Here is a 27346-nt window from a genome sequence, read left to right on the forward strand (position 1 = left end):
GGAGGAGCTCAAACCTGTTGGGCTGTTTTGGTTAAGTTTCGTTTATCCATTTAAACTAGTTGTTTAAGTAGAAGTTATTTTGTTTTATATGCCTTAAAAACAACTATTGACTTATTTACTGTTATTAAACAGAAAAAAAATCTGTGTAAATTGGAATTAAAACATGTTTAAAAGGAACTTGGTGTATTTCCCCTTCACTGGGGTTGTGCGTGCGTACAGTTTAACCACCTACACGCTTACACACATCTAGACATGTCACAACCTGAGCAGCAATTTAATAACCTGAACAGCTTCTGTTGGATAATAAATATATACATGTTTAAAAAAAAAAACTCTGTTAAACAGAAGCTCTCGATATGTGCTGCCTTCCTTATTCAACCATTAACACTTCAGTGTGACTGGTCTGTGGGATGTTTAAAAACCTTAAAAGGTTAAATATACTCACTCTTTAACAAAGTTTAGCGTCTTCAAAAAGCTGCTGGTTTAAATCCTATAATCTTTTATTTTTTTTCCCCCATAATTTTTGAGGGTTGATGCAGAACACTGGTTACCCCTAAAACCAACAATCTAGAAGCTCATGATGTTAAAATCTTTAAGCTTCTGTTGGTTCTGGTCTGACTTGCAGAGGTAAAAAACTCTGAAGCCAACACAAATAACAGATCCTTTAAATTTGGACAAAAACTATTCCTTTGAAAAAAGTACAGAAAGTTGTTAAAGTTTATTAAAGCTATCTTATGGGATGAGGTTAATATGAATATAAACATCTCTAATATCTTTTACAATGAGAAAAATTGTTAAGGATAGTTGAAACATTAACACTGCATCTAAATTTTGTACAGTTGGGTTTGAAATTAGTTTATATTTTGTTTTAAATCCTTTATTCAAGGTTCAATAACCAGGATGCTGAGATCTAGTAGTCGGAACTTGTTTGGCTGGAAACTGTTTTGGTGATTGTAATCAGAAGGTTTTATTGTTTTAGGTAAATTCAAGCAAATATCTGATTTTAAAAAAGGTAAAATTGTTACTCTGTTTAACAACTATACATAAAAAAAAAATATTTCCAAGCTGTTCTTTTTTCAGTGTTTTAAACTCACTGCCAACATACACAGTCTAAAGTATTAATTTATGGCAGATCTTTCTATTTGGAAAGACTAATGGATGGATAAACAAATGAAAGGATAGATGTGATGAAATGAACAGAACGATTGATCAACCAATGGAAGAATGGACAGATTAATGGATGAAGAGTCAATCATTTCCCATTTTAACGGCGCTCTGTTTGGGACTAAAAGGTTTCTTTAAACTCACCTGTAAAACTAACATAGCGGTTTTCCTCTGTGCAGCTTATGAACGGAAGACAGCGCTCTGATCATCCTGCTGTTTCGTAACAAAACAAGAGATATATTTAATAAGGATTGTTAGCTATTCAGGATTTGACTTTATTTAGAAAAAAAGGAACATCTTTGAAAGTAAAAATCAAAATGACCAAAACCATCTAAAGAGGAAGAGATGTGGGGCTATGGGAAGATTTATTGATTACAGCTACAGCTGAGAAAAAGTTAAATACTGTATAAAAGGGTAATACTTCTTATTCATCTCAGGAAGTGAAACTGTTATTTCACATATTCATTATAAATAGTGACATATTTGAGGCTTTTTTTTATTGTAAGAAAATCTAAAAGTGTGCGTTTCAGAAAATCTTGTTTTAAGCATAAATGTCAGGCTTGTGAAACGTATTCGCCGTGGATGGAGGCGATCGGCCTGCGGCCCTGTGTAGGAGTAATGGAGGCCCAGATTGTTTTGATAGCTGCCTTCAGGTCATCAGACTGACCAGTAAAGACCAGGACTGAATCAATCAAAGGACTTCAGAGAACCCAGTTGACCTAAACCAGCAGATGATGATGGCCTCTTCTCTCTCTCCAGACCCTGAAACCTGAATTTTAAAGTGAAATACATAAATTACTTTAATCTGAAAACAGGACTTTGGACGAAAAGCAACAGTTTAGTTGCTTTTCTTAGACCAGAAAAGACACTTCTAACAGTAGCTGCATTTCCATTAAAAATGAGCGAAAAACTGTTGATTTCTCTGCTTATTTGGTAAACGCAAAGTTAGGCAATTAAGGTCTCTCCATTAGATAACAAATACAATTAAAACTGAACATAAATACGTTTGTTCAGGCAGTAACTCTGAAAACAACATGGCAGCAGTGGATTAAGTTGTGACACCATATTATTTCCAATAAATACCTTTTGTTTTACAGTATTCTTATTTTCTGACTCACTAACTTTTGTTTAATCTGTAGGACTTAATCATCATCACAATAACAAAAGACCGGAATATATCACCCTGTTTATTGTTTATATAAAAACGAGTTTCACCTAATATTGCACTTTTATTTTTAAGATGTACCTACATATATTTATTTCAGGTGTTTGATATTCTAGTTTAAATTGGAGCTGCAGGGTGAGTTTAGCACATGATCCTGGTGAACTATGAATGAGTCGCTTCATCATGACCGAGTTAGCTACAGTGTCAGCTACTGATGATAATGAGAGCTGTTATATCATCATGGGTTCACTTTATATATGAGAGAAGAAATAAATCGCATTGTAGGATTAAAAACAAAAACAACTTGTTTATGGTGAAAAGTAAGTATAAACAAGCACGATGTTTTCCCCTGACAGACTTCTTTAAGGACACTAGGCCTGTTTTCGAGAAATATGCTTGAAAATAACATGCCCAAAATGAATTGAATATATCTCAAGAACTACAGAGTTTATTTTAATTGTTTTGGTTTCAAAATAAAGGCAAGACCCCAGAGAATATGTTACAGGTCTAAAAACCATCTTGGGGCGAGTGCTGAGGACCCAAATTTGGGTCCTCATGTTATGAAAAGGTTAAGAAGCTCTTCTATCCTCCACTCGTAAGCTGTAATAATGGAACCTGGTTGAGCTTGTTATCTGTATAAAGGTCACCTGTCCACAGCCTCAAACAGTCAGGCTCAATCAGAATACCTCAACCTGTAGCTCCTATCCGTTCACTTTTGATAGGGTGAACAGTAAGAACACCATCCAAAAAAAATTTAAATAAATAATAATAATAATCCAGGGTAGGAAAAGAGCTGTGCTGAATCCGGACAGCCCTCAGCCTTATGGACGTTATCAAATAAATCCTGCGGTGGTCAATTTGAATACAAAAACTAAAGTTACCCAAAGGTAGTTAATAGATGGAACGCTCCTTTATAAAACATAAAGATACAAAACATAAAAAAATCTAACATAAAGAAATAATGATTGTTTTTTTTAAAACTCTAGCAATCATATAGCTCCTTGCAGCAGCTAGGAATGTCAGAAGGTTCTTTTGGGCTTAATCCGGCTTCTGCTGACTGCACTGATCGCTGACACACTTCTGCCATCCTTACCGGTTTGGGGCATTTGGATCGATCCTTAAGACTCCAAACCCAACCATAACCAAGACCAAAAAACTGCTAAAGGAACAAAAGTGTAGCTCTACACCGGGCTGAGAAGAGTGAATCTAAAAAAGGTAGGTGGGTCGGTGGGAATAAATCAACTGTGGGAGCAATTGGATGAAAAGACCATTGATAATCTCCCTTAATCTAGCGCCTCAAGCAACATTTTATCCCTTGGGGTCAAAATAATTAAAACAGTGGGCCAAAAGTCCCACATCTGCACAGTGAAACCCGATGAATGACCTGGAGACAGCTGGGACCAAAGCAACAGAGGCTACCATCAGAACCACACCACATCAAGCAGGACTCAGATCCTGCAGTTCCTGCTGTGTCCCGGCTTCAGGTCCGTCTGTAATCTGCTAGAGAGCATATGGATGATCCAGAAGAGAAACGACATCCTGTGGCTGATTAAGTCTGGAAGAAGAAGAATGCTGAGCTGCCCAAGAACACCATGCCTAATGTGAAGCATGGGGGTGGAAGCATCATGCTGTGGGGCTATTTTTCTGAGATCAGGATGACTGATCTCTGCTAAAGAAGAATAAACGGGATCATATATATACATATACGTCTGTAAGCTTGAACCTCCTTCCATTAGTGAAAACAATGAAGATGGAAGGTGTCTGGGTCTTGCTGCCGAGCAACAGCCCCCGCAAACACCACTGCTCTAGAGGAGATCTTATGGAGGGATGGACCAAACCAGCAGCTAACCTGGTGAAGACTGTCGGAAAACGCCTTCCTCTGCTTGTACCAACAAAGGCTATGTCACAAAGTATGAAGTTGAACTTTTATCATTGACCAAATACTTATTTTGCAAAATAGTCTACAAAATACCATTTTTTATAAATCCTACAATGTGATTTCCTGGATTCTTTCCCCTAATTTTGTCTCTCACAATTGAAGTGTAGCTATGATGAAAATTACAGACCTCTATCGTTGTTTTAAGTAGGAAAACTTAGATCAGTGGCTGACTAAATAGTTTTTTCCCCCAATCATTAATCTTGTTAAGGTGGAACCGACAGGATGATGGGATGGATGGATGGACAAATAATTAACGAGTAATAAGAGAACAGATAAAACTTGTAGATCAGCAGTCAGGAAGTCTTGAAATCCAGTTATTTTCCTTCCATCTAATTGATGAGACTGCTAATGAACCCTGGATCTAGCGTTCTGCTTGTCTTGCAAAAAACCCCCCAAACTTAATACAATCAACAATAAGCTGGCATGATTAACAGCCTTTTTCAGCACCATAATGATAACCGTTTCAACAGGTCATGAAAAGCCGGCTAAATTTAGCCGAGTAGTTCTCACCAAATCTGTGGAAACAGAATCGGAGCTAAAAATCACTGTAACACTTTCTACACACACACACAAAAAACTAAAACAATTAAACCAAACAGATCCGGTGTCATTTCACTCAGTTTGTCTATTTAATATATAAAATACGGTAAAACATACGCAAAAAGGATAAAGGTTTCAAGGGACTTGGATACTTTGGTACAACAAACACTTTTTTTGTAAAAGCGGTATAGAATTTAATAACATATCAGTGCATACTTTGTATATGAAAATATACACAAACTGTATATCATTCTCAAAAAACAAAACAAAAAAAGAACAAAAACAGAAATATCTTCTTTACAATAAAACCCAAAGCAGACCAGCTCAACACAATATATTAGCTATAAATTTCATCTTTAGTATTTCATATGCTACATTATTCTGAGCTGTTTAAAAACTCATTTGTGATGCATGTCCTTATCCTTACTGTACGTAACATAAGCTTAGCTGTTACCTGTGTCCCATGCATGTTTTATTTTTTTTTATATTCCATGAATGACTAATTTCTGGCGTTCCACATTTTTTTTATAAATATATTCTATATCTTGATTAAAACTGCAGCATTTAACTGGTATTTCCTTCATTGCATTTGCTAATACCACAAGAACTGATCGTGCAATTTTCGGCAACATGTTCCGAAACGAAAAGGAAACCAGTACTGTATGTTTATGATAAGGAAGATAAAAGAGTCTGAAAAAAAAAAAAAAAAACAGCTGGCTATCCTACACAAAAATATAGCAGTAAAATAAAAGCTCCAGAATATCATCATCATCATAATAAAACAGACGTCTGAACTGTCACCAGCACAAATCAATCCAAAAATAGTGAGTCTCTAAAAAACATTATACACAACAGGATGGGGTGCAGGTTTCCTCATATAGATTGTCTTGTCACTAAACCGCTGGATTGGACAGAGAACTTCTCTTTGCAAAGTAACAAGGAGATAGATCGTAGTGGCGTCACATTTCATTCGCCCACCAGGAGAGTCGGTGAAAACTGGTCACGCTTTGTGTTGGTGAATATGAAGCTGAGGTGGGTTATCTTAACACAGAAACCGGAGCACATTCTGGCTTTTTTGTGCTACAGAAAATCGATAGAAATAAACTTCTGAAGAAGAACTGATTTAAAAAAAAAGCTAAATTTAAAATCATTTTTTAAGTGCTGGTTGTTAGTGATAATGTACCTCTGCTAAAGATATCAGAAAAAAAAATTAAACTGAATTTGCCAAATTGGCAGCAAGGACAGCTTTTCTAAATTTACCTTCAGTTCCAGTTGATCAGAGTGTGTTGAAGCCTTTGATTAATAATCAAATATGGGGATACACACTTGACAATTTAGGCCCACTTCTCTTATAAACTCTTTAAAATGGGAAACATGACATTTTATTTCATAAAAATTTATCACTAAGAGAACAAATGTAGGTTAAAACTACTGGAACCTGCAAACAACACAGGAGTTTATTTTACTACCATGAACAGTGAAAATATCTCCCAGCTTCAAATCATTGGGTCTAAAAAAATCGAAAATTGACATTACTTGGACTTTTATAGAAGATATTTGTTTAGTTAACAATATCAATGGGAGAAGGACTGAAATAAAATAAGAATTCAAATAAAACTACTGCAGATTTGGAGCTTCGGCAGAGGATCTATGATGCTGTGGGCCTTTTCTCTGCTTCATTCCCAGGGAATCTAGTTCTAGTGCACAGAATAAGTCTTCAAGAAATGAGGTGGACTCTGTAAAGCTAAAAATGAGTCACCACTGGGTGTGTTTATAAGATAATAGTCAACACAAACCTGTTTCACACAAGAAAGTCTCTATAAGAGAAGGGCATCTAGAGCAGCAATACATCTCCACAGTAGGAGGTAATTTAGTAGGCTTTTAAATACATCATTACCAGGAGTGCGAATAAGCATGAGGGATGCTGCTTTTTTTCTTATTATTAGTACAAATTATTGAACTGTGATTATTCTGTAATTATTCTGTTCTGGTTGAGCTACATCCTTAGGTTCATATTCACACACAAATACAGAGAAAGAAGCTATTTTCTTATTTCAAAAGGAAAGTTTAGCATCACTGATCATCAATTAGGTTTAGAAGTGGATCAATGTGACTCATTACTAGACAGAATTCTGAATTTTCCAAATACCCAGCATCAGAATAATAAGAAACTAAGCATTTCTTGTGCTTTCTAAGAAAGGGGGCCCTTTTCTCATTCAATTTAGAAAGTATTGTTTTCGTTTCTGAAAAGAAACCGAAACAAGATAAACGAAGAGTAAATGAAAGAGTAATTTATTAACTCTTAGAGTCTTATCTTTTTTATGGGCTATTTTTCAAGAGTAAACTGCATTGATAAATACATTTGGCTGTATCTAAATCACTTAATAGGAATCAACTGTAGGCAATTACGCAATTATTTTCTATTGGTATAAACTAGAGATGCACCGACCTGCTAACCAACGCTCCAAATAAGCACATTTTCGTTTTAACTGCAGGCCAGATCCTGAACCCCTCCTCTTAAATGCATTAAAACTCGGGACTCATCCTTTTGGGTTTAAAAATACATTAACCAACACATTTAGGTTCAAGATTTGAGATGCCCACTTTGCTGCATAAATGGGGTTATTTCATTTGGATTGAAAGCCAATATTAAGGAACCTGCAGCTTCTCTGCTACTGTCTGAAGACAACAATAATCTGTACAAACGCTGAAAAGCTTGATCTGTGCATCTCTGGTGTTTCTTTTAAAAAAAATTATATTTAGGGGTCAAAAAAGCCACTAAAAAGCCACATCTGTGCGTCTGAAAAAGAGATATTTACCAGTTTACAGACATTTCTGAGAGATCAGATCTCTAAGCTGATCTTAGAGCGAAAAGATCTCAATTCATAATCAGGGCAGACAAAGTTACCGTTTTCGTTTACCGATTTCTGACCGTCTGAGGTTTGTTCACAGAATCCAGGACTGTTGGTGTGGATAATCAAACTTCTCTACGCCTGGAGCTCCATCAGCAATCAAGAGAAAACTCTTCAATTAACCTGGGTTCACACACTTACAGACTAACTTGAATTGACAGATGAAACTTATCAAGAATATAACAGAAAATTGAAACCAATCTGCAAAGAGGAAAACTGGCATCATCTGTCTAAAACATTTTTACATGGTACACTTAATTTAAAGTGTATTTCATCTCCATTGCTAAGATATAAGTGAATGGCAGTGTCCTAATAATAATAATAATAATAATTCTAACAATAATAGTAATAAAGAGTTTACATCACGGTGTACGATTTACCTTCATTTGTGGGGGGTTTAAAGAGGTGTGGCGGGAGAATATGATAACACCACGACCAAGCAGGCCTCTGTGAGTGAGACAAAGTGCGCACGCCATCAACACTAGAATAAAATAGAGGATTACTGAAACTAGTCCGACACCCCCCACCCACCCCCCCGCTTGAAACATCTCAAAGTCACACTCATATATGCGAACAGATCCACTGAGAATCAACACATTGCTTGTTTTTAGGGATACCTAGCAAAGTCTATGCAAATATACTCATTATGTACATACACGTGGTTGAAGCCAAAAAGCTATTTCACTTTGTCGCCGACTCAAAGCGGTAGAAATATAGAAAAAGTCTTTTTCCTTTCACTTTTCCAAACACGGCTATGGAGGGATATAGAGAGCTAAAGAGGACATCAAAGCTTTTGTATAAGGAGTGATTTTTTTTTTTTTTTACCTTTCTTTTTTCTTTTTCTTTTTTATACAAAGTCGGAATTTCTACCTCTGGACGACTATAACGGACCTGCAAAACATGTTTAAAATACCAACAGATAAAGAACACTTGGACTCCGAAGAACCAAATACTAAAGAAACAAAAAGAGGCTCGTTAAAGTTCCTATGCATCGTAAGTGGATGGTGAAAAGAAGAGGGAGTGGCTGGATTTCTGATCAGGAGCTGGAGGAGATGAGGCGAGGAATGGCGGGAGGAGCAACCCTTCGGTGAACACAGAGTCTGCAGAGTCAGTGTCCCTCCACTGAGTGCGACATTTGGCATTTGTTATCAAGAGGAGCTGATATTGGCACTCTGGCAGGGTGCTCGACTCCGGTCCGTTTGAGGAAGGTTTTTCATCATGGCGGCAATATTCCTACCTACAGGGTTCCTACACATTATTCATGGGAAAATCCCACATTTTTCCACATCAGAGCTGTCAGCCCTTTGTGTTAATTTTGAAACATAAACCTGCAGATGTCCATTAATCGTCTAAAAGAGACGTTTCTACAGATGGTATGGTTTAAATATGCAACAGGGAAAAAACAGGAGAAAGGAAAGAAGGAGACATCCGACAGGAAGGAAAGGACAGAAGAGAGGAAGTGGAAAAGAAGAGAGGGAGCAAGGAGTGTAGAATGAACACCTCAAAGGGGGGAAAGACATATGGAAAGAATGTGCACCAAGAGTGAAGGAACCAGGACACAAAAAAGGACACAAGAAATGCAAGTAAGACAAAAAGAAGGACATAAGGAAATAAAGTAGAGCAATAGGAAACAGAGTTACGGTGCTAGAAAGGGAGGCAGCTAGGAAAATAGGACACAAAGAAGGAAGTAGGACACAAGAAAGAAAAGACACTAGGAAAGACAGTTAGGAATTAGGGGAAAGATTTATGGTGGAGAATAACGCCTTGAAATGCACATTAATTAATCAAATCTCTTATCCTGGACCTGGAAAACACGGAAAGCAAATTTTAAATTTTTCCAGGCTGTGTAGAAACCCTGCACCCAAATGAAAACCCGTCAGAGTCCGAACAGTCGCAAGATTTCTCCAGGGTGAAGTTGCAGGAAAAGATGGACAGCACTCAATGGAAACAATGTGGGATTGTGAGAGCAGGAAGTGGAGCATCATGCAGCAGGTGTCCCGTAAAGTCGAGGAGCCACCAATCCCCCGCTGGGAGCAAAGTCCTGGCTCCACGTCAATAGAATAGTCACTGAGAAACCACGGGAAAAATGTTCTGTGGTTGCGTCAAATTGCATAACAAAAAGGTCGAACACCTCAGAAATCACAACACAAGAGTCCATTCAAGCAAGAAGGCCTTAAAAATCTACAGTCCCTTAAATCAGGGGCCAAATCCAGCTGAGCTCAGAGATTGATATCCAAACCAGTTTCTTTTTTTTTATTTTTATTTTTTTTTGGCGAAGCCCTCCAAGTTCAGGATGACGGCATATGATGCAGGACAGGTGCAGAGGTGTGATGATAGTGTCACATGGCAGTGGGGCAGGGAGGGGGGCTATAATCAATGAAGGTGGTGCAAGTGTTTAAGAGTCAACCAAACTTCCCTGTAATTACAAAGAGGCTGCTCCTATGTGACCCAGGCATCCAATCTCATGCGCTTCACATTCCCTCCATCCTGGTCCGGTTCACTTGACACTCTGAGGAACTCTGTAGCGCCACCTCCTCCACCACCACCTCCACCTCCAGTAGTGCAACCACCACCGCCGCCGCCCGCAGCGCTGGCATCATCCCGATCGCTACCTTCAAAGGAGCTGGCGTTGCTACTCACGCTGTCTGCGGGAGAGCGGCCCGTCGGGGGCTCCAGGCAGAGCAGGGAGCTCGGATACTGAGGTGGAGCAGTCAGGATGCTTCCTCCAGAAGTGGAGGATGGGGTGCTTGATGGGGGTGGAGCAGGAGGAGGACAGGGGGTGCTCCGATCCCGGCCGGGCGAGACCGGCTCCGACTTGATGCTCACGCTGGAGTTTGTGTTGACAGTCAGCATGGCGCCTTGAGGTATGTGGGTCACCGGCCTGAAACGGGGTCAGAGGGGGAAAGAAAAAAAAAAGATGGAGGATGAGAGGCAGAGCTAAAGAATAATCATGATAAAAATTACTGTCTATCAGCTTTTTCCAGATTACAAACGAAGACTTTAAAGTTTTATTGACATTTTATGAGATGGACCACAACAAAGACGCCAACAATAGTCAATCCAAAGGAAAATATTCCAACAAATGTACTGAAGGTCGACCCCATCTTCCATGCGGAAGGATTTGGCATATTTGAACATGAATTTTTAGGAGCCTTTGATTCTTAATTGGAATTAGGTTTAGACTTTGACATCAACCAACTCCACTGAAGCGCTCTCTCTATGTCTAAGGTTGTTTTCCTTATTAAAGATAAATGTCTACCTTCATTTTCTGGCGTCAGAACTAACCTTCAATATTATACTGCCACTACTGTGTTTTACAACAGGGATGGTGTATTGAAGGTTACTTTTTTACAACAAACATTTTTGCATAAGGTCAAAAACCCTTGCAATGCGTTTTCAGTTTTCTCTAAAAGGTTTGTAGTGAACTGTCAAAGGGATTCTTGTGGCTTTCTTTCAACAAAAAAAAATAAAATAATAAATTTTCTCAATAAATGCCACAGTCAGGTTAATGACTTAAAAGTTGCCTACTAAAATAAAATAAAAAAAATCATCATGCATTCTTCCTTCTTTTTCCAGGCATACACTGCATTATGTTGATCCATCACATAACATCCCAATAAAAGGATTCCTACACATTTATTATGCACAAACTCCCTCATTTTCCAGACCCAACTAAACAGATTTACAACATTCAAATGTTAAAGTCCAATGAAGAATTTCCAACACTGCACAAATTGAAAATGTGCAACATGGATAAACAAGAAGGTAGTACAGATTAGGATGGAGCAAAGGAAAAGTACAGAGTATACTATCATGTAAAAAAAGAAAGGAGAGGGGTATGAAACAATGCAGTAAGGAAGGTAGGACACTTAGAAAGAAAAGAACAAATGGAAAAACAGGAAATAAAAGAAGGAGACAAGAAAGTATATAAGAAGGAAAGAAAATATGTTATAACAAGGAGGAAAGAGGACAGGAAATTGTATAAGGAGGGAAGGAAGGACATAAAGGACAGCAACAGGTCAAAGTAAGGGAGCACAAATAATTTTTCCCATCTCTCAATTAATTTTTCCATTTTTTCAAGGCCTGGAAAACTTTACCAGAATGTGTAGGAATCATATATATATATATATATATATATATATATATATATATATATATATATATATATATAAAATAAAGCATTCATGTTTGAGGTTGTAAAGTGACAAAGTGTGAACAAGTTAAAGGGCTTGACTACTATTGTAAGGCACGGAAAACAAGTCATTCAGCACGTTTAAAAAAAAAGCATATGATTAGAAACCCAGAAGACCACTTGTGTCAGAACAGAACTCAACATTACAGAGCACAGCACCGACAAGGAGAAGCCACACCCAGTTATTAAACAACAGTCGTTTTCTGAGCCCTTTAAAAGCAACGCAACGCTGCTAACAGCTCCCAAAGGGTCAACAGAAGCATGAAATGATTGGTGTGATGTGACAGGGTGGTTTGCAGTGAGTCAGCAATGTGAAAAAACTCCAAATAAGGTGAGGGTAGGGGGTGGGTGGGTTTGATTGGGGGCTATCTGGTTAGAAAACATGGTGGAAACCTGAGCTCCGTCACTTCCCTGTTTGACAGTAGGCATGCTTAAATGGGGGGGTGGGGGGGGGACAGCCAAAAAGCAGTCACGAGACACACAGGAAAAAGGAAGTGTGATACAGTACCGGCCCAACCACTCATCTCTACCCAAGAGCAGGTTGGACGGAGAGCCAACACTGTGGGAAGAAAACAACATGTTGGAGCCCAAACCCAAAGGGAACAGGTGGATTAGAAGGCATGTGAGGAGAAAAGTGTGAAACATTACTGCAGGCAAGATTTGAACCACTGCTGATCACGACAGCAGTAATGCTTTTTGTTTGCAACAGACCAAATATCACTATATTTTTAGGGTTGATATACATTTACCACTTATATTTCAGATCAGGGGCTTTTAAAAAGATATAGAATAGTCTTGTAAACTCCTCTTCTTTAACATAGATCACATTTATCATTTTAAATCCATTACAGCTAAATGTGTTGGATCCTTTGCAGACATGAACAACCTTTAGTTTGCTTTTATCTAAAGCCAAATTCAGTTATACGCTTAAACGCTCACTAAAGCCGAGTTAAGTACATTTCAAATGTGAAATACGGCACATGTAAGCTTTGTCTTCTTGTTTTTCTAGCTTCCCTTCAATTCCAATCCTGTACCAGCGAGAACATCAGAACATAGGTTCAGAAGATTTAATATCTTTATGAAATCAGCTTTCTCACAGATTTTGGACATTATTTTATACCTTAAATTGCTCTTCAGTAACATTTGTTATCATTTTATTAAGAACCCTCAATATTTGCTTCTGCAAAGGAGGTAATATTTTTAATAGCATTTATTTGTTTAATATTTATTTGGTTTGTTGGTGAACAAGATTGTAGAAAAACTAATGGATGGATTCCCCTTGAACCATAGGTGTGCCTTAGTCCGACTCAGAACCCACTAAGTTTTGGCGGTGACCCTGATCATGATCGGATTTAGGACATTTTAAAAGGATTCCTTGACATTGCAAGGAACAAGCACCACATTTTGCTTTAAACAAAAAGAAAGCCTTGGTAAATGTCTGCAAAATAAAACAAAGTTTTTAGTGGTTTAACGTGTTTGTACAGTATAGGGCCATTGAGGATTCTCATGTGTAAATCTAATGTCTCAGATGTTTAAAATAAAAAATTTAAAACAGTTAAAGGGTGTGCAGCGGAATCTTTTTTCTTTCTTTCCAAAACTCCAAATAAACTCTTAGAAAGCTCTGATGCAAATATGACTAGTGACTCGTTTTCAAATCAAGATCATTTGAGACGCTGATAAATTAGCAGAAACCAGTTTCTGTAATCATCGTGTATTAAAGTCTCTTTGCATATTCTCACTTGAATTAAGGTTTGGACTTTAAATTGGACCTTTATAAGACATGAATTGGCTTCGGTCAAAACTATGATTAGATAAGTAATTTTAAAAATAATATAAAACAATTTTACCCCTTCAAAAAAAAATGTTAGTCCTTTAAATTCGCTGACTCACATAGTTCCAATCTCCTACTCTAATGCAATATTTTCTGGACATTAGTGTTGCATTGAGGCAGGAAAAATACAGAGCGAACCCCACCGCATCTCACAGACAAAGTCATGACATTTCACACACACTAGCAGTGGCTGTTCACCTCAGATTTGCAGCCAGACTGGACACTTGGCTAGACAGCTCGCTGCTCTGTTTGTCCACGCCCCACATGCTGTGGACAAGAGGAGAGGAAACACTTCAAGGATCTGCTGTTCATGTGACCAAAGCTCAACCCGAACAAATAGTCTAATCCAGATGCTACCTGGTTATAACTCCTGTGGGAAAACAGTATTGTCAAGCGCATAAAAAAAACCCAAAACCCTTAATAATTCCAACAATTCCATTTGCTGTTCCAAATTATTCCTGCATAAATCTTTTCCATATACCTTCAGTATGAAAACCTAAGTAAATTTTTTTAAGCTGCTGAGACAATAATTTAGTCATCAAGTCTCTCTAGTTAAATAAGTAGAATTTTCAAGCTCTTGCAGATGTTTCTTTTATTTAATTATTTTTTCTTTTTGCTTAATTTCGACTCCTGTCCCTCAGTCTTTCTAAGGAGGGTTTTAGAGGCAGCAAAACTGACCTTTGGATCATTGAGCTTTAAAGGTATAGTGGAGGATGTTCGCAAATTTTTGAAAAGACCCGCCCTCTCCACCTAAAAAAAAGCACATGCACAACCCTGTACCCACTCCTGAGAGGGAAAACCTTTTAAACGTGGGTGAGAGCGTGCACAAGCCCATTTCTCCTCGTGCACACTCTGTTTAAAAGTTGCTGTTTGCATCGCTCATACAAGCTTTCTTTTCAAAAGAAGATTTCCAAATTTTCCACAATGTCAGACTCACCACCGGTAACTGAAAATGGGGACGAGCAAGTAGGACAGCCTTATGTAAAGATATTACCAGAATGATTGACAGTTAGGAGGACCAGTTATTTTGATGATCCACCCAGAAAAAGAACATCCTCTACTATACCTTTAACACTCAGATTAAGAACTTGGCAAAGAACCAATTACAAAACGGAGCATCTAACTCTTTGATACCTGACAGAAAGACAATTTATTTCCATTTTTGGAACAAAGTTCCCAAAAATATTTGAGGCATAGAAAGGTCGTCTTGTGGATGTAATCTGATAATTTTCAGCTTGAACTGCCCTAAACTTGAACATAATGGTCATGTTTCTAATACAATATGATTAAAAGTGTACTTCAGCTTAAAAACGAGACCATTGTAAATAGCAGGTCCCCACACGTCTTGGACAAAACGGTAATGCCACTGTTGAGAAATTACCCCCGGCGAATAATCAAATGTTACGGTCACAAGTAAGACTTCCAGTAGTGGGAACAGAGATGCCATTTAGTTACAAAAACTTGGATCCCCTTTACTGTAGTTGATTTAAAACAAGCCAGGGAGAAGTATTCAGATTGATGTCATGACAATGGTGACATGCAGAACCAGTTCACTAAAGAGGATGCAAATTGCTTGCATTTGAGGTCATGGTATGTATATAATGCAAGCAGCTGGTAGGGTCAGTATGTGAGCTGTAAGGATGTTATCAGAGGGCTTGGAGCTGTTAGATGAGGATGTTTCAACCAACTTCCCGATATTTGGAAAATAAAAACAAAAACAAAAAAAGGCACAAAAAAAAATAGAGACTTACACCAAGTTGCTGAGAGAAGCAAGGTTAAGCTGTTGTTGCTGTTGTTGTGGCTGTTGCTGGGAAACAGCTTGCTGTTGTTGCCAGGTGGACACACTAGTCGGCAACAAGCCGCCGGGGGACGCAAGAGCGTGTAAAGCAGTGATGTCTGCACTGGTGAGCTGGTACTCTGAGGGAAAATAGAAGTTACATTTAAATTCTTATTCCCACTTCTGTGTAAGCCCAGATAAAACCAACAGCTGAAGCTCATTTAGCAAGAAAACACTTTAATTGTTTCACATTTAAACAAAGGGACTGGTCCAAAAAATGAAAAATTATATGCTACATATAATACTATGTATAATATGTATAATACTACAACAGTAAAAATATTTGTGATAAGCCTTTAATTTACGATAAAAAAAAGCTCAAAACAATCTATGTATTTATCAATACTTAAATAGAGACAATGGTGCATCAAAAAACACTACAAAATGTTTTTTAAAAGATACTGCGCATTAAAATTATTTGTTATTGAAATGTATATCAAGAGTTTTTCATTGATTGTTGAGAAACCGAAAAATCCTTTTTTGAAAGTTTTTTTTTAATGACAGCTGTTTTTATTTATTTCAAAACTACTGCTTTTTTTTCTAACCATTCTAACTAATTTTCTATGAGAAACAAACTTCTTATGGTCAGTTTATAAGGGGATTAAAAACATGTATAAGGGGTTTCACATCTTTCTTTTTTAAATCTAAACGATTACTGGATGACTCTTATCAGCTCACCCCTATCTTTCTATCATTTTTTATCTTTAACAACCACTATCAAAATTAAAATTAAAATAAGTTAGTTCAATGTTTATGTATTTCTTTTTAAGCATACAAAACTCTCTGCTGATGACATGCTGGTTTCTTTGAATGATCTTGAGGATATACTTTAGATATTACTCATTGTGAAAAAACACTTTATTTCTAAGGATTTTAGACCTTTTGAAAATGTAATTGTGTAAAATCATTTACAGCTTCCGCTCTCTTCCATTCCCAACTAATTTTCAGTCTTATGAATTTTCCCCCTTACCTGTGTTGTATGCTGTAGGTATGGCAGAGAAGGGCAAACCCTGTGCTAGGAGGCTCGGTGTGGCTACAGACACCACGGGCGTGGTGAGCGTTTGTGCCACTTGGGCTCCTGCTGCCAGCCGCTGGGCATTCTGTCAAGGAGTGAAATAACATTAACAAAAAATAAAACAAGCACATCCACTATGTGAGCCAGAGTTAGGATCAATTTCAGTACATTTGATTTGGACATGCTGGGAATGACAGATGCACACATGGCTGGACTCAGAACGATGTTACACACTTAGTAAACCTCTCTGTGTGTTCTTGATGACGTAGATCAAAAAACACACTCCCTTACATTTATAAATTATGGAAGAGAATTACATCAAAGGCAATTTATTCAACCTTTGGTTACAACGGTGGATTAGGATTGAAAAAAGAATGATTCTGATTCAAATAAAGCTTTTGTTAAACTTATAACTGCACCATTAGGAGGAAAAAAATTTATTAAACCATTAGTCTGAAGTATATCAGCTTTATACTTCAATAAAAGAAACACATTTGTCAGATTACAATTTACCAAACATTTTAATTGACTATTTCCTGAGGCAATTTTTATTTAGCAATTCAAGAAAATGCTAAAAATTCATTCTGATTGTGATTAAAGCAGCAGATTTAAAACTGTTGCTGTTATTTTTAACAAAACAAGCTCTGTATTATGGTGTCCTACAGGCGTAAAATAAATATCAAATAAAGCGCTAAATGGCTAAAAGAAATGGTGGAAGTTAACCCCAACCACTGCAAAGTTACTCACATTCATTAGGTTCATTTATTTGTTATTAAAGGTTGCCTTTTTGGCTTTGCAGAATCTAATGAAATTTATATATACTGTAAATATAAAGTTTGACATTTCTTAGTTACATTGGGTAAGAAAACAATTACTTAATTAATAATTACATTCTATCAGTTAAAATGTACTATTATAATAACTCAACAAACTTGTGTAAACGTAAGATACTCTTCCAGCCATTTATGGTTGGTCAAGATGGTCCTGTCCAAAGTGGGGTTAGACATGGACATGTTTTTAGGGTCGAGTATCTTTATCAGAGCAGCAAAGGTGAAAAACCTACAGCATGAAAAGGTAGCATGTTCTCAACAAACAAGTCTACAATCCTGCTGTCCAATCCGATTAAAAACCTTGTACCAGCCAGCTGCTGAACATTGTACATCACACAGTGACATCTTCTAATGTGCTCACATAGAAATCCATTAGTGTACTTTCAGCTAGCTGCTACTGTATTGCCAAAAGCATGGCTGCAGAATCGTCAACATATGCCCGAGACAAAATGAAACACACTTAGAGAATTTTGTAAGTGGACTTAAAGTTGGCAAACCTCAATTTACTACTTACTGTTCCCAAACAAAAGCAAAAACGCTAATCTTCTAAATAAAAATATTTGTTCTGCTGTTATCAGATTACTGGAACTACACCCATCACTAACTTGAGCTGCAAAGTGGAGCATGATTTAAATGATAAAATCCTCTCCTCTTTAAAATCTTCATACTTTTTTTTTATTTATTAATTACAAAATGCTGGTAAAAAATAAAGTCAGATCACCAATTTCTTCCGTTTTCATGTATCAAAAGAGTGGTGAACTGAAAACATTTTATTTATATATTTACATTTCTGTTTATCTTAATGTCAATGATGTTTTAAAAAATACAGAATAATCGAAAATGTATCAGTTTTTTAATATCTGACATATCCCTTTAATGTTTAAAGTCTTCCATGCCTCTTTACTACATTACAATAAATTAACCACATAAGAGGCAATCTATTTTTAGGTTTATCTCTTGAATTATCAGTGGATATAAAAAGGCTTTGCAGTAAGAAGCCAAAAATGTGGTAATCTTACACTAGAATTACCTTTATATGAGCTAAGAAACGTTCATCAAGTTTGGAATTGCACTAAATCCACAAAGAGAGCCGAGGCAGACCTCAAAGAGTGTAAGATTTCATTATCTGGCTTTGCGAGGAAGAGGAGTGAGGGACCTGGCACTGTGAAGTGATGAAAATTAATTGCCATCTTCTGGAAAATGAGAACCTAGACAGTAGACTTTAAGAAAAAATTGTAGAACAGGGAGGAGGACAGCGACCATCTGCTGCAAGCAGCAACCATTACTCCTAAAAACACATTTAGCTGAATAACTATTATCTTATTATTTTGTTTGCAGCATATAGAAAAGGGATGCATTGTTCCAATTTGAAAACTGATATTTTTATAGTTGTATTGTTTATCTTGCACTGTAAATTTGACCTTCGTCTACACTCCTTTTTAAATTTGTATTTCTACTGTTTCTACTCGTTTGCTTTAATTTGCTTGCCACTTTTATGCTAATAAACATAAATATACACCCACTCAGGAGCAAATAAGGGATAATTCTAGTTTGTTCCATGTTTTTATAGAAGAAAACAAGCATTATTAAAACTGTAATCATGCTAACATTGTCACCGCAGGTGTTGAATTAAATAATGTTTTTGCATGTTTTTGCTTCTCTTTGGATTAAAATCTGCTTTTTGACTACCACAGATGTGTCACAATAGGAGCAATTTAATTTACAGAACTGAAAGAGTGAAAGTAAAACTAGAAGTCGAACACACTTGGAGTGCTGGTAAAAGTTGGTTAGCCTGTATGCTGAGTACTAAAAAGTTTTTCACTGAGGACACACTTAAACAGCTTCCACATAAATACACTTTTTCACCCCATTTATGATGGTGTAACGTTATACAAAATTAATGACAGAATAAAAAAAAAGGATATCTTAAATGTTTATTTTATTTCCAAAGCTTATCTGAAATCTCTTGCTTTAACCCAAAAGCTGGAAGCCAGTGGTTATAGGTGAAACAACATTGATGCTTAAATGCCTTTAATGTAATTCAAAGCAGTTATTAAAAAAAATCCTCAAACATTGTGTTGGAGAGTGAGAATGAGTGTGTGAGACTATCGATGAACAGTGAAACATGCCTTGCGGTGCTTCGCACCACAATGCTAAGTGAGAACAACACCCATGCTTTAGATAGCACCATACAGTAGATGAAGTGAGTCCAATTCAAACCTCCAGGGAATCAGGCGAACATTCCCGCTAAAGTACCATGAACGAGATTAATGTAGAGGGCTGGATTCAAAAATATCTCTAACAACTAAAAACAAATGCTTGAAGAAACATCCACGTATCCTGAACCACATGCAGTCAGTCAAACTACACACCATCTGAGGGAAATGTTGGTGAAACGAGACTGAAACTCCTGCAGAGTCCTGCACTCATGCTAATAATGTGCAGACAACTGACTGGCATCGACCCATGCGAGTGATATATGTGTTTGTGGTGGGAGGTGGGGGTGTGAGGGATCACCTCGTTTACCAATTCCAGTTCATCCTCTGTCTGCAATGAGTTGTAACAGAGAGGGTTATAACTCTGGCGAGGCTGCATAAAATAATAAAATCAAAACCTAAACTGATGCTACTTCATTAAAGTCATCGTCCCCGCTGGTAACACTACAGGTACAAAGCTCACTGGTAAAAATAAAACAGTTGCATTTCTAGAAATGTTTTTCAAAAACTGATGTTTAAGCAAACAATAAACTTCTAGTCTTATTTTGTGAGTCAACATTGAGAATTTGTCACCAAACCCCTGAGAGATTCACAGACAGAATCATTATGACCCTTAACAAACTCGGCACTGTCAGACTTATCCTCATGTCTGAGTGAAACTGAAGAAAATTTATAAAAACTTGATTATTTTAATAAATGTGTAACCAATGAGTGCATTGATTGATTTTATTCTTCTTTGGTAAGAAGCCAACTTGATCAGCCCTAATCAGGACCTTCCAGTCATCAACAAAAAGATCAGACCCTTGTTTCATATTTAAGCGCCAACAGGTCACGCTAACCACAACATACGTAGATGTGTGGGTTTCTGTAGTTTCTGATGGGAAAATACTTTAATTTCTTTATTTTTTTAAATAATAATGCAAAATTGCATAATTTTAATGCAGCATTTTCTGCTGATGCATCTGTTTTAATTTTTTTTTGAAAGACAGGAATAAGACTGTAATAGATAACAGGAAGGCTTAAGAAGTAGAAAAAAGTTGCTCTGTTTGATTCGTTTGAGGTTTTACTCTCATAAAAGGTACAGGATTAGAAAAGCTGGCAGTGCTTTGACACCAAACACAAAAAATATGGAGCGAGGGATTTACTTGATCTCTTTGTTGGGTGCTGCTGATTGTTCTTAAGACGAACCTCACTAGTATTTGCAAGAGAAATAAAGAATCTATCCAGAGTCCGGTCCAGGATTATTTACACCGACTGTATCATCTCAGTAAAGAGCCTTGAGATGACGTGTTATGAAATGACACAATATAAATAAACTGAATTCAATTCAATATGCAACAAGGTCATGGAACAAACTTGATGCATTGCGGAGCAGATTAACCTATCTCTGCTCGAAAGGCTAGCAAATTCGAGGACATTACGCAATACATTTGTAGCATGACAGAAAAAGACATACTTAGCAATACTTATAGTACATGGGGCATGAGACTGAAATGCGTGTTGGATGCACAAATAGAATGAAACAAAATTTTGCTGGAGTCAAATCCAGACTTTTCTGTCAACTTGCATTGCGTCAACTAATCCAGGATCTGGTTGCGATTTAGGATGATGGAGCCCAGCGGAGGTCTATACTGACTCGAACCGACAAGAGACACAGAAAAGTGCAAGGACATGCCTCCTAATAGATGAAGCAGCGAAGCAAGGCCAGGTGGAATTTCACTGCAATGTGCCAATTGTTGGCGAAAGAGACAAATGTCAAGTGACTAACACCTGGCAAAAAACGGAAAACATTTGCACGGTTTATGTTTGGTGTAAAAGCACCTTTAGAGTTAGCTTTTAAGATAGATTTTCAGTGTGTGCAGTGCCTTCTTTCTAAACCCACTGCACAAGACTTGACTGTTGAAAATAAGCTAATTGAAGCCATTTTAAGCCAATAAAATACTATGACAATAGAGCTTCGTAAAATGACACCAATATTAAATTCTTTGGTTTCATATGAACAAGTTGTCACTGAGATACAAACATCCAAAACAATTGAGAATTGAGATTTGCACAACTAAGAACATGTTGGTGCTACTGAAAATTTAGAACAATACAGACTTAAAAGAGAACGTTAAATCTGAAGAAAGCACTCTGATATTGAGAAAGTAGGGAGAGAAATAAATATTTCACTACAGAAACATCCTGGGCAAAACTGGGCTAATCTAAGCCCAAAACATGAAACAATCTCACCCCTCGGTTATTTCTTTTACCCAAATAAAGGGGAATGTGGTTTTTAGCTATTTCCTGTGCAGTCAGGTGCATTCTGGAAACTGAAAATAGGATTTGTTTTTTCAGAAAAGAGATGAAAACTAGGAGAGAGAACTCATTATATCTTTGTACCTAATTGATAACACTATTTAAAATCAAACCTGTATGCTTTGTAATAATCAAAAATTGTCATCTGCATAAGCTTCAGACTGAGTGGTTGAAACTAGATGTACCCAGGCGACCATAGTTTAACTTCGCTGATCTCACCATCTGCATGAGACTCTTTCCACCCTGTGAGGTGATGACTCGGAGGTCTGGCTTACGGCTGTTGACCATCTGCGGGCTGGGAGGTGGGGGCGGAGACTTGGCCGGAACTACTTTCCCCAGGCTGTTGCCGTTGGAGACGGTGAGCAGACCTGGGGAGGCCCTGGCGCTGGTGTATCCATTAGCTGCGGGGGAGACAGAGGTGTGAATGCATGGAAATCAATAAAGATCAAACAGGATAGATCAGACAGTATGGGTACGAACAGGGTGCGAGTTGTGATACACGCTTAAATATTCCTCTAAAGGGTTCACATTCAAATACCAGTAAAACTAACAAAATGTTTGACGATGCGCCAATGTCAAAACATCAGAGGGGTTGGGTCAATAGAAGGAGGGATATTGAGCATGATTAGAGATGAGCAGGGAAATATGGTCCTTTTAAGCCCCTCTATGGTGTCTTTATGCTCTCTATCTAATCTTAGATAAATAAGGGTTTAAGAATCTCATTTACTTTTAGAAAAAAATTCATTGAACATCTTTTCATAAAGCAAGAGACAGTGTCAAATTGTGGTATGCTGAGGATGCCACGATGCCTAAAATAGAGAATCCCTTTCGTTACCGTCCAATCACAGATGGTGCAAATGAGAAATAATGACTTGATAACATTCAAAAAAGATGCAAAAGTGAAAAACCATGACTGATAATACTTTTGGTTTTACATAAAAGTAAATAATCTACTCACAGACTGGACTTGGACATCCTCCATTTGAATTATTTAAGTCCCCTCCGAGGAGAGCTCCTGTCAAAAGAATAAATACAAATGTAAGCAAAGACCATTTAGTTTTGTAACAAACACACTAAAGCAAAATTACAGATCAAAAAATGGAATTAAACTTAACTGTGGTGCCAAGTTACAAGTGATATGTAATCTTAATGAAACTTTTTAAGGTTAAATCCCTTTCAGTTTACACCACAGAGTAAGCAGAAAGTTGTATACAGTACTTTAAATGTCAAGTTTTCTTATTATGTGCATGCAGTGTGTGTTGACAAAAAGAGATAGGGAATATCCTGTTTGTCTTAGGCTCCACTGCTTTTATAGTTTTCAAGAAACAAAAAAAGGGTTTTGGTGTTTTCAGTCAAATATAAACCGGAAAATCAGCTGTTATGAGAAGAAATTTAATGAGAAACTGCATTTTGATGACTTGCAAAAACATGAACTTAATTTAGCCAGAGAGAGAAAAAGATCTTGACAGATAACAGGAAGACTTTGCAAGTCATATCCCTTTTAAGCTTTCAATTTTGTGGAAAAAGTTGGACTAAATGTTGATGGCCTTTTAGAAAATTTCAGTTAACCTTATTATTTACAACTTGGATGACATACAATTGATATACCGCTTATTGATGTTTTCATAATGCTAGCTGCGCTATCCATGCAAATAACCAACATAAGCTGTAAACTCTATAACCATTTCTATCTAAAATATTAGTAAAAACCTGTTAACTGCAACTTTTTTTTTAAAGTTTTGTTCTAATTTATGTAGAACATAAAAGATGTTTAAATAAAATCAGGCTGGAAATAAGCAAAAAAAGAGGAGCAATTTCATTAAGAACTAACGAATCAAATCAAAATAAAAAATGTTAAGAAAAAAATAGATCTATCTTTTTAGATGTAGCAATAAAATACACACTTTAAACTTTTAACACCATTTCACTAAACATTGTGGAAGATTATAGATGGCAAGATGTTGGTGTACAAGACCCATTTACACTACTTCAGGGTAAATTAAATGACAAATCCTGGTTTCTATACTGGTTGCAGTTTTTTCTCCATCTAGGAAAAAAATGCTTTGATGTCCTTTTGATTAACAATTGCATTATCCAATTGAGTTTCAAAGTCTACCTCTATATTCTTATCAGCTTTTTCTGAGTATTTGATGAAATATTGTAACAATATTGCTCGGCACATATTAGTGAGTGTAGGATAAATCATTTGCACATTCATGTGTTGTCTTTTTCATAGGACAGTGGTAAAATTTGTACAGTATTCAAATATGTACATATAACACTGGTCCTCCTTTGGGGAATGCATTCATATGCAAGGATACTGAGCTAAAAAATGTATGTAGGTCAAAAATCAAGAGGTTCTGTTTTAGTGGATTAAGAGGGAAAAAAGTCACTAAAAAATAAAAAAGTTCCCTGCATCTGAAATAACTTTCCTAAGCACTTATTTTGTGCCTGAGAAAAACATAACAGCTTGTTTTGAGGCATATAAATGGGTAGTTTTTGGAAGATGTGACTGTTTCAATAGTTGCATGGGTATTTGTTTTTTTTATTTCACTTGTATCTCCTCTCCTACAGTGATTATTACAACAAAGACTTTGACACAGTGGCAACACAGACTCTCTCACATCGTGCAGAGTCACATTAGCCCATCCCTTCAGGACAAGGATGGTGTTTTAACCTTTACTATGGGTGTAACTGCTTAAAATGCATGACTTTTAGACTACAAAATGTTTATAATGCATACATGAAAACAGTTCAACAGAGATTAACTTAATAAGCTCTTATTTGACACACGATGCCCTAAAGACATAAAAAACTTAACTGTGACAGAATTAAAGGATATTTTTTCCACTTTGAAGGCAGCTTAAGCTGAACAAAAATTTTATTGTTTTCTTATATAATGACCAAAAAAAAATTGTGTTAACTTTTTTCCAAAGAGGGGTTGACAATCAGTCTTAGGAAAGTAAAAGATAAAAAGTTATTATCCACACAAGACAGTTAAAATATTTATCGAAATTATCAATTTATCGAATTTATCCATGAAAAAGAAAGACAATTGAATGTTTAAAGACAGAAGATACCATTTTGTACATTCAATGAACCACTAAAGCTTTCACAGGGTTGAAACCCAAAACTGAAATAAATAATCAAAGAAATTTAAAACCCTAACATGCAACAAACTCCTTCATTTTAAACCAATTTAGAGAAATATAAAACAAAACATACATGATTACAACATGGTTTTGAATTTCATATAGGTCAATGAGAGACTTTTTTTTTGTATTTTGGACCTAAACTAGAAAAAAATACTTTTGTATGATGCATCCATACAAATGATGCACAGATGTTAACAAAATGACATTAACTGGAGTTTAATTGAGATAATCCAACAGCAGTGATTTGATGATTAACTTCAACCAGTGGATTCTAACAAAGCATCATAAAATAGAAGAAACGTTTTAGCAAAGCCTGTGCTCTGCAGACCATCAACAGCTGTTTTGTGCTGGTGTTAGGCGGCATGCTCACCTGCACTGGCTGGTCGCTGTGGCAACCCCGGAGACACTGTATTTCTCTGGAGAGTCGGTTGCTGTGGCGACAGGAGGTGGGTATCCGTGAGCGATGTTGAGGTGACATAGGAGGTAGTTACCAGTGCGCTGCCAGGATTACTGAACTGCAGTGTGCTCTGATTAGACGCCTGGACAGTGACTGGCATGGAGAAGGTCTGGGGCGGGGCGGCGGTCTGCTGCAGGATAAGGCTTTGATTTAGTCCACAACTTACAACAAGCTGAGATCTATCATAGTTTGAAGGTAAATGGTATTTATTTTTCTTTGTTCTTAGATATTTAACTTAAGTTAAAATATCAGTTTCACTTTAAACATTTAACTTTAAAAAAGGCTTGCTTAAAAAATGATTGGTGTAACGCTTTATCTAAATAACTCATACTACTAATTATTGAAAATAAATATAAAATTAATTACTACAGAGATGTTACCCCCATAACAGGATTTGATGTTTTCTTCTAATACCTTAGAATTATGTTGAATAAAGTTGTGCTTCTTTTGTTGGAAATTATGTTTGAAATGTTTGGAATTTCCTGCACTTTTTAATATTTACTGTCTGGGCATTGTGTTTTTGGAAATGCTTCTAAACGGCTGTCTTTCTGCATCTTTCTTGGAAGCCATGGAGAATTAATGGAGTTTTCTTTCAGCTAAGCCAAAAAGCACAGTACTACTCTATGGGCCAACTAGTTACTTTCTCAGACATCTCCATCAAGGCCTTTGAAACACAGTGATAAAAAAAGTTTTAAACTCTCAACTGTTGAATATCTTGGTATATCGCTAACTGCTCATATGTTTTTGCACCCTCAACTTACAACATTAATAGCCAAGGGACATATAAGAGATGTCACATGTAATCTGACATAACTATTTAATAATAATACAAATTTAGGTATGTAACCTCTACTTAACCAGTTATGCCTCATTGAGATTACAAATCTCTTTTATAAGAGAGACTTGGAAAAATCAAACAAACAAAAATGAAATAAAAGAAATAATAACTTAAAGAATGAAAATGCTAGCCACAATTTCCACAAAATGCTTAGTATTTTTGATGAATAAAAATGTAATGAGATAAACCATACCTCTTACTGATGGCAGCATTTTAAAATAAGTTGCACACCAATCTACACTGTTATTCTGCACATGTTTTTTTTATTCTGTTAATTCAATTTAATCCTCTTGCACATTTCCACAGCTCTCCCTTTTCTCCTCCAATACATCACCTTCACATGTGCTAATTTGGTTTCCATATTTGATCATTTCTAAGTCCACATCTATTTTAGTATTACATGTTTATTTTTGAAAATATTATTAAATACCACTAAAAGGTTATAAAAACATCTTAATTAAAAAAGTTATCAGAAAACTGGATTTTTCAGGCTACAACAACACAGATATCTAGGAAGTCAGTTCATAAGATTTGTTCGAATGGGGCAAGATTTGGATTCATACAGTTAAACTCTTTTTGTCTATTTAAGGTTTGTCTTAGAAACTAAAGACAAGTTTGTGAGAGTAGATAGATGGTCATCTCTGGAGAACTGGCCATTTTGACGTTATTTGTGACAAAAAGAAAAACATAAGATTTTACTAACAAATCAAAAGGAAGCCATCACAGAGAGGGATAAGAAGTTGGAACTTACTCCGTAGCGTTTGAAGAGGACATCCAGGTCCTCTGTGGTTTTACGAAACTTATCGTCATTTAGAGGACTCTGGTCAATGGAGTCTTCGCCATCCGGCTCTGGACTGTCACAGCCATTAAAACCTTTCTTTCTCAAAGTCTAGAAATCAGATCAAGGAGAGAGAACATTCAATGAACTTATGTAATTTACAATTTAGCAGTGTTTAG

The 27346-nt window shown here is 36.6% G+C and overlaps 1 protein-coding gene across 6 annotated transcripts in view; it reads right to left on the reverse strand.

Moving 5' to 3' along the window:
- Window positions 1-8258: 8258 nt before the first annotated feature.
- The window catches only part of LOC107101124 (myocyte-specific enhancer factor 2D homolog), a 39026-nt gene continuing 19938 nt past the window's right edge, over window positions 8259-27346 (reverse strand). The window contains exons 4-13 of one of the 6 annotated variants that reach the window (XM_015399903.1): window positions 27141-27278; window positions 25465-25678; window positions 22898-22954; window positions 22159-22340; window positions 19943-19972; window positions 16551-16680; window positions 15495-15660; window positions 13942-14010; window positions 12421-12471; window positions 8259-10601 (exon numbers count right to left, since the gene is read on the reverse strand). In XM_015399903.1, coding sequence (XP_015255389.1) covers window positions 10160-10601; window positions 12421-12471; window positions 13942-14010; window positions 15495-15660; window positions 16551-16680; window positions 19943-19972; window positions 22159-22340; window positions 22898-22954; window positions 25465-25678; window positions 27141-27278 — 1479 coding nt within the window. In that variant the 3' untranslated portion in view covers window positions 8259-10159. Of the gene's footprint in view, window positions 10602-12420; window positions 12472-13941; window positions 14011-15494; window positions 15661-16550; window positions 16681-19942; window positions 19973-22158; window positions 22341-22897; window positions 22955-25464; window positions 25682-27140; window positions 27279-27346 lie in introns of all 6 variants that reach the window. The other 5 variants (XM_015399902.1, XM_015399904.1, XM_015399905.1 and 2 more) reach the window with 5 other exon arrangements.

Source organism: Cyprinodon variegatus, unplaced genomic scaffold (assembly GCF_000732505.1).
Source record: "Cyprinodon variegatus isolate N-32 unplaced genomic scaffold, C_variegatus-1.0 Scaffold1055, whole genome shotgun sequence".
NCBI lineage: Eukaryota > Metazoa > Chordata > Actinopteri > Cyprinodontiformes > Cyprinodontidae > Cyprinodon > Cyprinodon variegatus.